Genomic DNA, 18,109 nt, shown 5'->3' on the forward strand with positions numbered 1-18,109 from the left:
GAGGAATCGCCATCGTTCACAAATTGAGACAGGGTCAGCTGCATATCTTCCATTAGCTCCTGTGCTGCTTAAGCAAGCTGTGTACCTAGGACCTTCGTATGTTCATAGATCTTTGTGGCAAAATGTAGGATTCTAAATTGCTTTGCACAGGGAAAATATGTGTTCACTTAATGGTATTTTCCTACTGTTTTTTATTGACTACTTTTAAGGCACACACAATTCAACTCAGTGAAAAAGATATATGATTCAAATACACAAATTAAGTTAAAAAAAATTGCATGGTTAGGACAAAAGTGTCATTTGCATGACTGCCTGTGTGCCCTGCCAGCCGTGCATGCCCGACCTGCATTCCTGATCCTGGGTTTCTCACTTTTGTCATGACACACACTTATCCTATGTGCGTAAATTGTCAGAGGAACAATCTTTTGATTATAATAGGTCTGGGCCGGGTCCTGAACTGGAAGGGGGGCACCAAGCATACTGTCCCTATCGTGAGTTTACTGGTTTCTTTCTTGACCGCGGAAATGGCAGCATACCATGATTGATGAATTACAGTGGCAGGCCTGTACCTGTGAGGTGTGAATACACTCTTAAAAGCTCATTCATGTGAAGTTCTGCTGCTCACGATGAATCTGGAGTCTTGAACACAACATTCCGTGCGTTGTGCATGTTTGCATCTGTGTGTGGGTTGTTGTGTGTGTGTTGTGTTCGATGTTATAGGATGCCATGCACAAGTGATACAGACCCACAAGTTAGGGTGCCTGGAGCAGCGAGACGCGCTTCTTGTGCTCCCATTGTTATTTATGGCCCAGGAGCGCTCTCTAGTGGATCTAGTGGCCCCCCCAGCGCCTTGAGACCCTTGCGGGTGAGTAGTACGCTTACAATCTCCCTGATCAATTGATTGATTGACTGACATGTTTCACGTGCCCCTTTCAATGCATTAGTCATTTTAGCTAATTTATTCCAAAATTGGCCTTTAAATGGACTTTTGATTTCATCTTTTTAAAATATTCACAGGGCAGGGGATCCTCCTATCAAATCTTTACTTGCCCGAAGGCTCCCTTGATGAAATTCAGATCGGGTATTACATCTGACTGTCAGCAGTGCCAGTTGAGGATGTGGGCGGAGCCAATAGAGTAATTGGGTGGAGGAACTGGGTGGAGCAAGGGAAGAAGTGGTTGTGGCCTCCGAAAATTTTTTGAACACCTGGACTTCATATTTTACAAATTAAGCACTGCTCCTACCATCCCGTAAAACGATGACCCAAACACCGCTGCGTGAACCCTGCATAGATGGATCTTGGACAGTGCCAACACCCTAGCCCCCATCAAGAAAAGCAACAATACCCGCGCCAAGAAAGCCAGATGGTTTACCACCAAACTTTGAGAGTCCAGGCGCACTTACCGCCACCTCAAAAAGGCCTGGAGGAACACCAAATCCACAGAAGCCCGCAACAACTTCAGAGCTGCCACCAATGCCCACCATCAACTCATCAGAGAAATGAGGAAAAAAACGATTGAAGACAGAAAATCCACCCACATGCACAACAGCAAGGAACTCTTCAGCATCATCAAGGAGTTTGACCAGCCCACCAGTGAGTCTACCGGCATCCCTCCCTCACAAGATCTTTGCGACAAACTGAGCACCTTTTTCCACCACAAAATCAAAAGCATCTCCGACAACTTGGAAGAAGACAACCAACACACCGAACCCTCACCAACCACCCCCGATGCCCGGAAACCAGCAATGGACAACTGGACAGCCGTCACCACCACGACCACTCACCACTCAGGGGCCCCCACAGACCCCTGCCCCACCACATCTTCAACAGAGCAGCAGACACCATTGCACTTATGCTCCCCCACACATCAATGCACCCTGGTGACTGCCTCGTTCCCCGACGACTGGAAACACGCCGAGGTCAACCCCCTCGTGAAGAAACCCTCGGTGGACCGCACCGACCTTAAAAACTACAGACCCATCTCCCTGCTCCCGTTCCCAGCTAAAGTCATCGAGAAAGCTATCAACAACCAACTCACCACATTCATTGAAGAACACAACATCCTTGATTCCTCCCAGTATGACTTCAGAAAAAACCACAGCAAGGAAACCGCCCTCCTCACCGCAACAGACGACATCCGCATCCTATTGGACAAAGGAGAGACAATAGCCCTCATCCTCCTCAACCTCTCGGTGGCTTTCGACACAGTCTCCCATTGCACCCTAATACGCAGACTCCACAACGCAGGAATTGAGGACAAGGCCCACGACTGGATATGCTCCTTCCTCTCTGGCAGGATGCAGCAGGTCAGACTACCCCCTTTCATCTCGGACCCTACGCCTACCACCTGCGGAGTCCCCCAGGGCTCCTCCTTCAGCCCGACGCTTTTCAACGTCTACATGGCTCCACTCTCCCCCATCGTCAGAACCTACGAACTCAACATTGTGTCATACGCAGACAACACCCAACTCATCCACTCCCTATCCAATGAGCCCAAAACCGGCAGACACAACTTTCGAAAAGGCATGGAAACCATCGCCAAATGAATGAAAAACAGCTGCCTACAGCTAAACACCAACAAAACAGAAGTACTCATCATGGGCCCAAACCCCGATACCTGGAGTGACACCTGGTTGCCCCCAACCCTCGGAAACCCGTCAACCCCCAAGGACCACACATGCAACCTAGGAATCATCCTGGACTCCGAGCCCAAAATGGACCGCCAAATCAACTCCGTCTCACCTTCCTGCTTCCACATCGTCCACCTCCTCCATAAGACCTTCAAATGGATCCCCCTTGAACACGGAAAGGCCGTGACTCATGCCCCTGGTCACCAGCAGACTCGACTACGGCAACGCACTCTATGCCAGAATAAACAAAAACCTGACCTTCAAGCTACAGAACATCCATAACGCTGCCGCAAGACTAGTCCTCAACCTGCCAAACACTGCCATATCTCCCAGCACCTGTGCACACTCCACTGGCTCCCCGTCGAGGCAAGAATCACTTTCAAGATACTCACTCACACACACAAGGCCCTCCACGGCACCGGACCAGTTACCTGAACAGCAGACTCAAATTCCGAGCACCTTAAAGGACACTACGATCAGCCTGTCTCTCCTACGCCGCGGTCCCGAGCACCAGAAAGACCAGATCGGGAGGGCGCTCCTTCTCCTTCCTCACGGGCAAAGCATGGAACGCCCTTCCGCTCCACCTCAGACAGACAAGATCGCTCCCCATCGTTGCAAGAAACCTCAAAACCTGGCTCTTTGACAGACCCCTTCCTTGATGGAATGGAACCTGCACTCCCCACCCCCACCCCTAGCGCCTTGAGACCCTTACGGGTGAGTAGTCGCGCTTCAACAAACCCCTGATTGATTGATTAATTGATTGATTGGTTTGTGATTCTGGAAAGGTCAGGAGCTGGTATTTTTAAAAAGTTAAAGAAATATTAAATGTCTTCCTTTTTGTAACACTGCAGTTCTACTTCCCTTTTCGCTTGGTACCACTAAGGAATAGTTAAAATATTTTGTAAAAACACTTTTGAAGTTACTTCTTTTTTCTGTTTTTGTTCCTAAGGGAACATATTGTATGTTGCAATTTTACTAGGTGTTCTGTTGGTTTTAATCTAACCATACTGTCAATGCAAGTAAAGTATTAGTCACGCGCCAACCAGTTTCATAAATTGACGTAGGAAAGGTTTATGGCTGGCAAGTAGTTTAAATGGTTAGTGCCATAATAAACAGTGTTAATAAATGTATTTTGGCCTTTTTAACACAGCTCAACACCTTTTAATACACAGGTTTGTCTTCTACGAACACACTCTCTGCTTCTCCTTTCATCCTTTCTATCCTGGCTTTCTCAATGCTTCCTCATCGTTGATCGCCTACACACTTTCGCTTTCGGAACGCCCCAGTGTATACCTCAAAACTCCCTACTTGCAGACTACTCCGTCAGATTCCATATTCTCCGTCTCCCTCAGAATTTTCTTTCCAGAAGTTTCTCTGTTCCTTACAAAGGAATCGCTCCTAGGAAAATATGTTCCATCAGTCAATTCTTACTCCTATTCTCTAATCAGACACACAAAAACACACTATACTAGACACAAAGAAGGACAACTCCTATGAGAGTACACCTGAATAATATTAAAATAAACCAAGTAGATCCACATAGATATGCAAATGAAAAAACGAATTAAATTTTAGGTTCAGTTTTATTATAGTTTCAGTTGTTTTCTAATCGTAAGCCATCTACAAATGTCTACTTACCTTCTATTTCAACGTCTGTGTCCCATCCTTCCTCGCTTTCTTGGACAAGCTCTGACTCCTCAGAAGAGCTGCGTCGTGTAGTTTCCCCTTCCTGCTCCTCCTCTGCTTCCTCTACTGCATCCTGAGGCCTGGAGGCCGCGCTAGTCGCGGAACCTGCACTGAGCGTAGAGCGCGTACCAGCAGACCTAGATACCGTCTGAGTAAAGGAAATCAGAGATAAATTAGTCCAGCAGAGATAGGTAATGAGTGAATCTACTACACACAATGAGGACATGCACCCTCTTCTCACATTAGATCAACCAACAAGTTACAGTAACGTTTTTATGGAATAAATCAAGATTATTTGCTGGGTACCCCAAGCACAGTGATGGTCAAATTAATCTGTTCTCATCACATCTTCTCAAACGGATATCCCCACAAATATTCCTTCAAGGTAGAGAAGAAAGACCTTAAGAAAGCATCTAAAAAGTACAAAATAGAACTCAAACATTTTATATACAATACATTCACGAAATGACTGGCCACATAGGTAGGGGTGATACCATTTGGTAGCAGTACGTTAAGAGCCTTCTGACACTTATACATCTAGAACATTATTGAAAGGATCCAAATCATATTGGTCCAGATTCAATCAAACTTGTTAAGAGGAAGGACTGTCTAATCATCGAAGGGAAATTGATTAAAAAGTTGCAAGCAGGTAACTTAACAAGACACCTCACCCATAAACCTTTTCTTGGTTTTGAGAAGTAGTTGGGTGGGTTACATCCAGAATTGAAATTCTCCCTTTGCATAAGGTCCAGATTCATTGTCTCATCAATGTCTGCCAATGTATGGACTGTGTGGCCGGAAACTGGACATTTGTTTAAATGAATCACTGCTCAAGTATTTATTGGGGTTGCAGGTACACATATGTCTATTATCAGTGGATCTTATGGGCAAATACATTTACAGTTATCACCCCACAGCGGTTTTCCAGGTAACTGACGACCTGTGTAGAAATCACTATTAGCTTTGAACCCACTATTATCTTTTCGGTTGTGTATCTGCTATTACCTGCCTTTTAGTGCAGTATATTAATTTTGCTTCAATAGGATTGTATTTTTATTTTATTGGAAGACTTTATGCTGATAACAATAAATACTAACTTAAATGAACTCAAATTATATTGCAACTAAAACTCACACATAATTAATTCAGCATCATTTGTGGTACCAAAAAAGTATTTCCAACAGAAGAGATACTGCTGGAAATTATTCTGAATCCCGTACAGATGAGACAAGTGCATTATTAAGATTTTTAATTGGTATTCATGATTTTTACTTCAGAATGAATGGGTGCTGGTGAATAGAGATATGGGGTATTCACTGGTGGTGTGATTGCAATAGTGAATTCTTCATCTTGACAGCAATGTGAATGATTGTTAGGCAACTGTAGGGAACATAGACTCCGCCTCACTAAATCCCCCATAACTGGGGGGTTTTGGGTCATTCCTATGTCATTTGCCTAGCACATTTCATCTTTTTAAGTTTGGAAATTAGAAGTCGTGTGAGAGTGAATTCTAGAGTGCATTTCCCTTGACTCTGTAGTACCTGCAAAGTAAATTAAGTGTGAATATATCTTTCCATGCTTGAGGGATATTCTGGAGCTTTCATGCTCATAATTATACAGAGGAATTGCTCCTGTTTCAGAAATAATTGAAGGCTCTTAGATTCACTGGATGACATTGTGTCGGATCCCAATATGAATTGGGATAGGAATTCCGAAAGAATCTTGTAAGGCAATTTCTTCTTTCTGCATGTGTTGCAGAATGCAGAGGCAGTAACGAGGACAAATAACAATATATCTCGTTACGCTTCATTGGGGAAGGTGTAGCATCTTGATGCTTTCCCAGGTATACTAGCTTTAGTAATTCTGGGAATGTCCCCAAATCCATGCATGAATGCATGGCAATGCCCAAACTCCACCCATAGAACGCCTCCCCCACATGCAGTGTAACACAATGCGGCTCAAGGGGCTGCGTCCTTTACCAAGCCAAGCAAGACTTGTGTGGCTTAGTAAATACCAATTAGCATTTTCATCATGGCTGCACCAAAAAAAGAGGTGCAACCACGAAACAAAATGTTAGTAAATCTGGGGCTTAGAAGTGGTAACTTTGGGGTTACTTTGACAATAGAAAAGGGTCCATCGACCCAGTTGACATTTTTTGAGATTAAGTTGGCCTCAGTGGCAATGGTGTTCAGGTTCCCAGGTGGTAAGCTAGGGGTGTTGAATAGTACAGAGGAAGAAGTTTGAGCTACAGTTTGTGCAGAAAATGCTGGGGCACTTGAACTTTGGGTGCTGAGTGATGTCAGGGGATGGGCTTTTTTGCAGGAGCACTGTGTTTGCGATGTGGGGAGACATGGTGCCTCATACCCTGATATGGATGTCCCTAAGAGTAAACGAGGACCTGAATTCTAAAAACACTTCTTGGCTCGGTATAAGGGGTGACAATGTGGTTGCAGACCGACCTGGTAACATGGAAAGCGGAATATAGCCTTATGTTCCCGGTCTGGGGGGTTTCGGGGTGTATTGGTACGGATGATGCGCTGAGAGCTGGCCTCCATTTTGGAACGCCGAGGACCACAGTATTGCATTCTTGGAGTTCTTTCATTTACTGTTGGCTGTGACACTCTGAGGAGCTCAGCTGCATATTAGGTGAGTGACGTTTCTGTTGGATAACGCAGCGGTAGTGCAAGTGGTGAACAGGATAATTGCATCAGATGTGTGGTGCTTCATGATCCTGGGAGAGTTGATGCTGTTTGTTTGGAAAAGAATATTCTGTTTTGGGCAAAACAAATTACCCGATTGGCTGATGCACTCCAGCGTTCACAGTGTGCGAAGTTCTATAGTTTGGCTCTGGAGGCAGCAAAGGTGGCCTCCACTCGACAATTTATGGAACATCAGACTGCGAAGTGTATTTATTGGTGGAACCTTTTGTAGTGGATATTATGAGAAGGATGTACCGGCAGGATTGGAAAAAGTTCTTGGCTTCCAGAGCCACCAGGCGATCATGAAAGGTCAGGGTCAGATTGTGGTGAGGAGGGAAGATATGGTGGAATTTGTGCTTGGTAAGATAGAGAGGGGTTTATCCTCTGTGACCATTGGAGGGAAATTAGGGGTAATTGCCTTCAATGGGAAGATGGGGTAGGGATATTACCAAGATTGAGGCAAGCTGGGCAAGAGGCTGCTGGACGGCTGGTTGAGGGTGCATGGCAGGACGCCCGTGCTCAGGATACTGCTCTGTATTGGAGTCCTCAGGGCATTGTTGTGCAGGCAAGATTTGCATGTGCATCCACCTTGAGTCTCAGTTACTCAGAGCGCTGTTTGCGCTAATGTTTTATAGGACTTTTAGGGTGGCAGAACTGCTTGGGCGAATATATGGCTCTGGAATCGGATGGAAGACATCAGGTGGGGATTGGGGGATATTATAGTATGGCTAGGAAAGTCCAAGACAGGGCAGAAGGGGAGAGGGGCAGTGGTGCACTTGGCACAATTGGGTGAGGTGGAAGTATGCCTGTGGGTTCAGCTGCCAGGGTTTTTGAGCTGAGGAATGTAATGCAGGAAGGGGATTTTCAGCATGAGAACATTTTGCGCTAAGAGCTGGACAGGTCCAGGTTTGGGAGTCTTCCGGAAATGTCTGAGGGTAGCAGGAGTCCCTGCAATGGAGTTTGGCAATCATTGTTTTCTCGTAGGTGCACCTTTAGAAGGTTTCAGGTTGGGAATGGGAAAACCCAGGCTGGAGAACTTGAGTAGGTGGAAGACAAACTGTATGTGGTGTTATGTTTGGTATGGACTGTACTGATAGGGATTTGCTTTGTTTGGCATTGGTTGTTTGGTTGCTCTAGTTTTTGTTTATTTGTTTGCTCGAATTTCACCACTGGAACATAAGGAGTTGGGTCACTACTTGGTGAAGCGGGCCAGGCACAGTTTAAAGGTAACTGGCTGGGGCTGGATAGGGAGAGTGCTAGAGTCCACTGGTTTGGTGTTGTGGCACGCATTAGGGGCAGTTGGTGCCGGACTTATGGGAGTACAAGATGAAAGAGTGCGAACCACATGTGGTGGTGGTTCATTTGGGGAATAATAATTTGGTGCAGTCCACGTGGCTGGAATGATAAAGTTCATGAAGCGGGACTTAGAGATGCTGAAGGTCAGCTGAGTGAAAACATAGATGTTCTGGACATGGTTGCTGCCCAGGAGGATGTGGAGAGGGGCATAAAATCCAGCTGCAATGAACAGGGCCAAGAACTAGTTTAACGGGGCGATCACAGGTTTCTGCTATGTGAAGTGAGCTCAGGTAATATCTCACAAGTACATAGTGTTTGGGTCTCTGTTCTTTTCTGTCATGATGTGGTCCATCTGTGCGAACATTTATTTCTGGAAGGGCTGACAAGAGCGCTGGAGTAGTGGATTAAAGAGTTCAAAAAGGTCTAAATTGGGGGGACAGAAATGACACCTTTGGGGAGGGTCTTTCTGGTGGTGGAGGAAGGCAAAACTCTGGACCTAATTAGGTGAGAGCCAGGGGCGAAAGTGAGAGCAAAAGACAACAGAGGCAAGATCTGGGGTATGAAGGAGGGACTGGCCCAAGGGCGGGCAGGCTTGGCAATAATATTGTGGGTTCTAGAGTGAGGATCACAAGAACCCTTGGCATGGTTAAAGGTACGTGCAGTTTCAGAAGTGTTATGAGGGGTGGGATGCTGGGGTCTGAGTTACATAGGGAAGGTGGAATGAGTTAGAGTTTTCTGCTAGTTCAGTTGACAGACTAGTTTGAGCGGCTCAGCCGAAGGGGTAAGATTCTGCTAGCCTTATTAAAGCACCCTTCTGTACTCGAAGCAAGAGAGGTAGTGTGATCATTTCCTCCCTAGTTTATTAAATACTCACTAGTTTGATAAATTAGCATGGCTATCAGCATATTACCTCCTTTTTGATTTTGTAAATACCAGCACTCAGGACCCCATTTAGAGTTAAGAGTAATCGTGTGAGGATTCTCGGTGGCTGGAATTACCATTTCCAACCAGTATCTTCTCAAATGTTTATTCCTATTAATTTAAACCCCATGGAATGGCTAATACGTGTGCAGACCGGATTTATTGGGTGTATAATTGCACCGAATCCCTAATTATGTTGGATGTAGTAACACTCCTGTTTACCATTTGATTTGTGGAGGTGGTAAATGGGAGCAGGGTCTGCTGTGGAGGGTGGGCTGAAGGATGGGGTTTGGGTGATAGGGGAGAGAAGGAGAACATTCGTTCTAGCAGGAGTAACACTAAATACTCTCCCCTTGCCATTGAAAAATGTGGGTGGAGCGGAGGACTGAGCTTGGTTGCAGTTGCAGCAAAAATCTTTGTTTGATTTCACATGCCGGAGTCAGTAAAATCAAGTCCAGTGCCCCTGCTCTTGCAAAAACTGAGTGCAGGAACACCAGGCCAAACGTAACCTGGTAGTATGCTATCCCATAGGTGACACAGGGCCTCCTGACTGTTAATCACAATCCCACTCGCGGCTCTCCGACTCAATGATGTGGGTCCAGAATATCATAGTCAAAATATCCTCTGACATAAATATTGTGTCCTAGATATTGTTTATTAAAATATTGCCCTATTGGAATTAATAATACAAAAATTACACACACATGGGATGATATGTTTGTAAACAATACATAATTCATATCAAATTACATTACTAACAGCTAGATTCTAATATCCAACTATTTTGATAGTACATAGACCCATTAAGATCGTTGCTCTTCTTAATACCTACTCTAACTCTTGCTCTGCTACTGAAGTTATCCAGACCCCATCCAATCTCTGCTTCTGAAATAGCTCCACTCCAGATAATAATTAATAATCATGCACATTCAGATCTTTGCTCCAGAAAAATGTCCAAACTTACAAACACATCGGAACTCCGCTCCTGGCAATAACTTGACAATGTGAAGAGCAGTAGGGTAAGAACCCACTGGATATCAAACAGTATGGCGAAAGTGAGATATGCTCACACCTCTGAGCTAATCCACACCTCTGACAGATGTACCACATTCGCTGACCACACCCTTTCTGCACCATCTGAGTATGTCCAGCACAAATATCTTGCTCCCTCCGAAGCATGTCATGCTATCAGTTTATTCGCTTTTTGAATTATGCTCAGCTTCTTTATGATGTCATTTTGGGGGACACCACCCTAAAACTGACATTTCAGAGCAGTCTTCAATTGTCCCAAGTACGCTATTGACTGATAAGTTTGTACGATGTCCGCGCTTTGCAATCTTCATGGAGTCCACATCATACCCTCAATTATGTATATTGTTTAGCCCATTCCCTGAATATACCTACTATACCTCCCCTTTGAGAAGATTGTGTACCATACATATGTATTGTCTATGTGAACATTTGAAGAGCATTTATATTTTTGGGGGTTTAAGTCACTGTGGATGAGTATACTGAGGGCCACAGATGTCACCGTGATTGTGGGTGCTGGGGACTAGCACTCACCCTACGAATTTAAGGAATTACAGTCATATTGACCTGCTCTATAGAGGTCACCTAGACTGTTTCAGTGAGTGATTACTGAGCATTCAGTCCTTCTCATAGTCAATTAGTTAAGGGCCTTCCTCACTAGAGAAGAATACTGCTGCTTTTTCCAGAGCATAAACACTGGATGGTCTCATAATCTCTGGAGACGACCTTGACATACCCTTGGTTGGTAGATCAATATAGGATCCTTAACCAAAGCATTCTACAGTAGATTACCCATTGCCATTACCATAAATATAGTACAGGAATGTCACAGTGCCACCTATGTACGATGTTATAGTATTAAACAGCCCCTCCTCAACACCAGTGAAATCAGGAAATAAGATTGTGTGACCCACTAACCATTTTTTGTTTTTATAGGATACAGCGCATCCTAAATTCCAGCTGGAAATGATTATTGCTTGGGAACCAAGAGAACACCTGCTGATATTATATATAGCTAATAAATAGTAGGACACCCCCCCTTTTACATGCCTTTTGCCCTCAGGCCTGATTGTTGATGGCCCAATAAGCATATAGCTGACGTCATTAGTTCCTTATCCCCTGCATACTTCTAATTTCAATAACCAGCAGATGTTTGGGACATGTTCAAGTGTATCTCACTCAACTCCTTAGTCCACTAGCTGAACAATGATGAGTCACTGCTACATTACAAATGGCTCAATGGACACTTTGAACAGTCACAGGGTAAACACCCCATTAAATAAATTACTAATTTACAGAGACTAAGATCTTTCTCGGCTTATACTACAAGCCAATGTTGTTTTTAAAGTATGCTTTATATAAGACCTTATCAACTTTTAAGGTTAGACTCAAAATTTTATTTTTAAATATACACCTAAAATTTGGCATTTAGGAGCGTACTAATCCTTAAAGAATTTTCAAATGAAACCTTAACCTGTGCATTTTTATTTAGCGCTTTATCTTGTATCAACAAACCACTTGCTGTTTTACTTTTCAGCACGTCTTAGAAAGTATGAGGTCCATCAAGCTTCTATGTCATGTTTTTGTTGATGTGAGTCTTTTTTATGTAATCTTCAAAGGTGTGCTGTTGATTACAAGAGCACTGTACATGTGAACTTTGACACAGCTAACAGCCTTGAGAAGCCACGCGTTGGTACCTTGTTCTATATCACTGTCTGTGCAGTTATATGCAGAACATTTTTTCATGAACTTAAAAGACTTTGTTCTAAATACCGTAGATGTACATTTTAAATCATCTGTATTACTAAACCCTAGTGATGTTGTCTGGTTTCTTGTGCATATCTGCTGATGAAGCAAACCCCTTTTTCCTCAGAGATGAAGGCAGACATATTAGGCAATAATGCTGCTATGTTTATGTAACTGACTAAACCACCATCATAGACAACATATTTAGAAATGCAGGCTTAGGGACCTTTAATACAATTCAATGTCATTTTGAGTCCTTGCTTAGCATTTAAGATCCAAGACCGACTCCATATATATGTGCATGATTATTCAGTGCATTTAACATAACTAGGCCACTGAGGAAGGAACAGGCAGTAGGAACAGCACATCAATAGAGTGCCCCTTTATATACAGTCCAGCAGCACCTTCTTGACCATATGTCTATAAAATCCAAGACCTTGACGTGGCATGAGGTTGCTAGCTCCACTTCACTGATGAGACCCAGTTCGGCTGAAATTCATGGTGTTTTCGGAAAATATAGTTGAAAAAATAAATTGCGAACAAAATATTGTGTCAAGAATATCTAGGACAAAAATATTGTGAAGATAAGTTTCTACAGGTAAGCGAACTTTAAATATACTTAACTTCACATGTATGTACCCTTATGATGTATATACATGTATCTTTGGGGTACATATATGTGGAGTTAAGAATAGTAAATCTATACTTACCTCGTTGCACTTACCTTTTCAATATTTTTGACACAATATTCAGTCCACACTGAGCTGCAGAACGGTAAAATGTCTGGAAAAAGCTGGGGCCCGCTTTAAAACTTTGAAGGAAACCGAACAAATCTAGTAGTACCGTAAAAAGTCTAAAGGATGAACCCCATGGTACCCTTGATGACCAACCACTAGAGTGACACCCTGACTCTACCATATATCGACTACCATCAATTACACAATAGGGACATTCCGAACTGTTATTATTATTTAACTATTCTCTCTTGCACATTGGCATTTTAAATATATCTCCCTTTGGCTGGCTTTGATGAAGAATCAATTTCTTAAGTTTTTTAGGACAAATAGACCGTCCAACAAGATGTTAAGCTCCTTTTAATTGTGTTACTGTTATCTCACCATGTATTTTTGGTTTTTTGTTTTATGGACGGAACTTTAGTTTTAACATGTTTAAATTTGACTTATGTATTATAAATTGAGTTTCCTTTCCCCTACATCGTAAAGGTTTTAAATAACCAAGCACAAAAAAGTATCTATCTAATTCCAGTCCACACGATATTTGTTTCCTCGATATTCTCTCTGACAACTGAAATTCATGGACGCTCAGAGGAGATGCAGCCTATGAGTTGAGACTGGGCTGTCCCTTTTCGGCAGGTCCTTGACTGATTTGCGCATAGCTAGTCCATGTCAGTACTAGTAAATATAAGCCAAAAAACAATGGAATGAAATACACCTGGGTAATAACCGCTGCTTCATAATGAGTCAAACATTCCATCCATAAACTTTTAGGTTGTAGCCAGTACGATCACTTTGTGCAAGAACACACATGCATTTTACATGCTCATGATTCTGTAAAATCATAGTGTAATACCAATGTTGTCCCACTCCACTGGTTTCATGATAATCATCCTGTCAGTTGCTCCGATAACAATTCAACGCCCAGTTGCACACAATCAGATCTTCATTTCCTCCCAGAAGCGAAAACAGGGTCATGGCACTACAAGCAATATCAACTATTGTTTTGTACATCACAAGGCAACTAACCAGTTAGGCTAACACATAATCAGGGGAGTAGTATTATGAATGGTGTAACAGGTGCCTTTGCGCCGGGCCCACAGACCCGAGGAGCCCAGTTAACCCTAAATACTGCTGCATTTTACACCTCAAACAGAACTCACTGGGCTCATTGTGATTGCACTACTGCCCCTGCAAACAGTAAAATACTTTTAAAGCCTGGCACCTGTTTTTACACTTGTGGGTACCATGTACTAGTTCCCTCCACTTTTCTTTTAAACTCCATTGTTGAACTAATCAACGGATGACCACAAGGGTTCCTATACAGCTAATTGCACTCAAATGTTAGGAAATGAAAGCTCACATGTAACGGATCTACAAATGCAATATCTAAGAGGCAGCTACTGTGTTCGCAGGGGCACCGGCAGGAGCTTTTACCAATATCTGGCATTTGGGGAGCTCTGGACCCAGCCGCGACATGCCCTAAGGGGGGCCTTAAACCTGCTGTCCAATGACATGACGTGAGTCCTGAATACAATCCTCTCTGACCCCAGATTGAGCACTGAATGCAGGTGTCACTCGTCCAAATGGATGCCTGAAACAACTTGACTGGCACTACAGGTGAGCGCTCCATAAAACCCTTGATGGCCCTTAAGTTCAGCACTGAACACAATCCTGAAGGGCCCTAAAAGAAATCCATAAAAAAACTTTGCAGCACATTATCAGGAACACTTAACACTTCCCCGACTGGCCCAGAAAAGAAAAGCCTTGATTTAGGATTAGGAATGGTCTCCCACAGGGCCGGTCCTAGGCCTTCTGAGGCCCTGGGCGAAAGGGAAGATGTGAGGCCCCTCTAAGTGACATCACAGAAAGTGACTTCGCAAATTAATTGGTGAGAATGTACGGCAAATCACCATTATACTCAAGCATCACGTGGCACACACTGTCATCTTTTTCCTCACGCATCCTAAAGCTACGAGCAAAGAGGTGTATTCAGGACAATGTCACAAATGTATTTATGACATTCATAGACAGGGTATGTATCTTCCTGTTTCATTGACATTTCTGAAACCAGCTCAGAACCCATCGCTCACCTCCCTCGCAGCCCCCTCCCCTTCTCCTACCCAATGAACGTCAACAACAACTCTCTTACACCCCTGGTGCCCATTCCTGTATCTATAAGTCAGTACACAGAGCCATTCGCAAATAATCTAACACTAGACAGTCTCATGGACAAATAAACTGACAGCCACCACAAAGCGACGTCTTACTGTATAGGAGACAGCCCCTCACTCTCACAGAAAAACCCACCAACGACAGTAATAACATAACGTCACATGTGTAACGTCACGTAAGACGCAGTGTACTGTATCAGTGACGTTCTGACAGCACACAATGCCATCTCTTGCACCACGGACACTAGCTCCCTGGCAGGGGCTCGCCATTTACTGTAGGCTGAGCAGAACTGCTGAAGAGCTGCGGTGGTGGCCCAACTAACACAAGAAGATGAGAGGCAGAGGGCCACAAATGTCACACCGGAGGCCAAGGAGTGGGGACATATCGCAACAGAAAGTGTGACGCAGTGCATAGGGCTAGAGACTACTGGAAATACAACTAGCCAGTCCTGGGACAGCAAGAGCAGGACAGCGGAGCACGCAACAGGCAGTCAGAATTGCGAGATCCTCTGGGCCTAGTACAGCTGCAACTGAGCACACTAGTAGATAAAGTGCCCAATAAGGGGAGAATACTTAGACAAAAGTGACTGCATGGCCCTGTGTGGGTAAAATAATGCAGAGGGAAGCAAGTGATGGTGCAATTAAGAGCGTGCCTTAGCCTGAGCCTTTGGGCTGGGGAAGCATGCAACAGGGACATTGCTTCAACCCACAACAGAAGCACTAAGGAGACAAAGTGAATTGTGACGCCTTCATACCCACATCCGTAAGGTAACATGGGGAAAACAGATAATAATACACAGCCCAAGCTAAAGTTTGAGTAACTCATACCCCCTGGAACACGCAAAGATGGCCAAGCTGAAGCAGGTACAGAAGCAGAGACTGCGAAGCAGGACTGGGGGGAGAACTGCAACAGTCAGATAATACCTAGTTTCTGCTAAAATGCACACAAATAAACAACTACCTGTAGCACACCCTAAAGTGTCTGGCGTCTCTTACCTTAACGTTCGTACTCTTACAGACAACACACCACACGGACTCAACGAGGGAGGAGGACGGTCGGGGCCCCGAGAAGACGTCGTCCGACTCCTGCCTGGCCTGCTGCAGCCCTGCCCAGCCCTCGCCACGCGGCCCGCTGCCCATGTTAAGTGCAGGTGCGTGTGAGTGACTGACTGACTTTCAGCCCAGGTCACGTATGGCAGGCGTGTGCGCATGCTGAGTGCGTCACACTGAGCGGGGGCTGGCCCAAAAAATCATGTCCAGGGCCGTCATTGGTAGCGCTTTCGCGCGCAACCAGGGTGACGGCCCTTGGACCCACTGCCACTGTCAGTCCTGACTGAGAAGAAGATTCAACGCAGGCCGGCGACGCCTGCGTCAGTCACGTCGTCACCCACAGGGCGCACACACCACCAACCAAGCTAGGTGGTGGGGTAGGGGGTGCGTGCGTGAAGGCGTCAAATTGCTCAAAGTCAAACACCTCAGGCTCGCAGAATGAAAAAATGATGACGATGGTACCCGCCTTGATGTTATTTATTGGACGGCCGTCACTCTCACGGACCACCGGATGGAAGAATGCACTGCACTGTGCTGCTGTGCGCTTTTCCCCAAAATCCGCAGGCCAAGCTCTGTCTGTTTGCTGGCGACTCCCCGCGTAATTACGGCTCACCCACGGCTCGGAAAACTATAGGCCTTCCCCAAGAAGGACCCCCGAGTGTGCCTCTTCATTCCGGTGATCCCCCAACATCACACCCCCCCTTTTTGTTCACCCTGGCTGTCCGCTTTCACTACGGGGCTGCTTGCGAACGAAGGTGTAGTGCAGACTCAGAGAACCAGTTACCCAACATTAAACACGGGCGGGGCAGCGGCGGGGCCCCCCTGACTGAGTGAGAAACATTAACAAACATGTATAACACTGACACACTCTCGATAGACGAAAGCAGTGCACATCGCTTGTCACTCAGACGCCAGGCCAATGCATGCTGCATGCCATACTGTTTATTATTCTTCCCGGGCCGCAACTGCGAGGCCCGTCCGGCGGCGGGGCCCCCCTGACAAGTACACTACACACTCACACTCTTGATGTTATTTATGACGGACGGACCCGCGGATGGAAGCAGTGCGCAGCGCTTGTCCCCAGGCCATGCCATGCTATCATCCTCCTTTTTATTATTCCCGGCGGGGCCCCCCCTGACAAGTACACACACTCGAGATTATTCAATTGACGGACCCGCGGACGAAAGCAGTGCGCAGCGCCAGCGCTTGTCCCCAGGCCATGAAATCAATCATATTGCAACTGCAGGGCCGGCGGCGGCCCGGGGCCCCCCTGAGCGCGAGGCCCTGGGCAGCTGCCCATACCGCCCATGGCTAGGACCGGCCCTGGTCTCCCAGTATAAGAAGGCACCCACCTTGCTGCTATGCACACTGCCACGACTAAAGCTGGCCAGGGGCCTGCTGGGAGGTCTGCTTTCAATACCACCGAGGCGGGTGCGAGCTTCCTCCTCTTCGCCCTGTTCGGCGTCCCCAACCTCCTGCACAGAGGGCAGCATGGAGGATATCTTCCTGTTCAGCACCATGGTTCACCGAGGGCCCGTTACAGCAAATCCAGGGTCTCCTGCTCAGATCTTCTGCTCAGTGTTCGCTCCTCAGCATCTACCGATTGATGGCTGCTGCTCAGGATCCACGGTGCAGTGTTTGCTTATCAGTGTCAATTGCTTAGTATCAGCTGCTCAACGTTAACTGCTTACTGTCTGCTGCTCATGGTCCACTGTTGAGTATATGTTTCTCAAGATCTGCTCAATTCTCTTAGCTCCGTGTCCCTTGTTGAGTGTCTGCAACTCAGTCTCCACTGCCAAGATTAGCACCGGCCTATTTTAATGTTTTAATGCGTGCTGAGATTTTACCTCACTCCAAGCATTGAACCTCTTCTGTATGGGTACTATTAATTAATGGCCATTCAGAACTGGCAAGTGGTATCAACGTGTTTTCCTCCTGTCCAGTGTTTACTGCTCATCCTTCTCTGGCCGGTGACTGCTGCTCAGGGTCGCTACTTCGTATCTGCTGCTCAGAGTCGCTACTTAGTATCTGCTGCTCAGAGTCGCTACTTAGTATCTGCTGCTCAGGATCGCTACTCTGTATCTGCTTTTCAGGGTCGCTACTTGTTATTTTCTGCTCGTGTTCGCTACTTATTATCTGCTGC

The 18,109-nt window shown here is 45.5% G+C and overlaps 1 protein-coding gene across 1 annotated transcript in view; it reads right to left on the reverse strand.

The window, feature by feature from the left end:
* LRRC74B (leucine rich repeat containing 74B) overlaps positions 1–18,109 on the reverse strand; it is a 323,752-nt gene extending 305,643 nt beyond the window's left edge. The window contains exons 1-2 of the mRNA XM_086943322.1: positions 17,319–18,109; positions 4,270–4,465 (exon numbers count right to left, since the gene is read on the reverse strand). Of these exons, the coding sequence (XP_086799448.1) occupies positions 4,270–4,465; positions 17,319–17,486 (364 nt within the window). The 5' untranslated portion in view covers positions 17,487–18,109. The remainder of the gene's footprint in view (positions 1–4,269; positions 4,466–17,318) is intronic.

This window comes from Lissotriton vulgaris, chromosome 11, assembly GCF_964263255.1.
Source record: "Lissotriton vulgaris chromosome 11, aLisVul1.2, whole genome shotgun sequence".
NCBI classification, from domain to species: Eukaryota; Metazoa; Chordata; class Amphibia; order Caudata; family Salamandridae; genus Lissotriton; species Lissotriton vulgaris.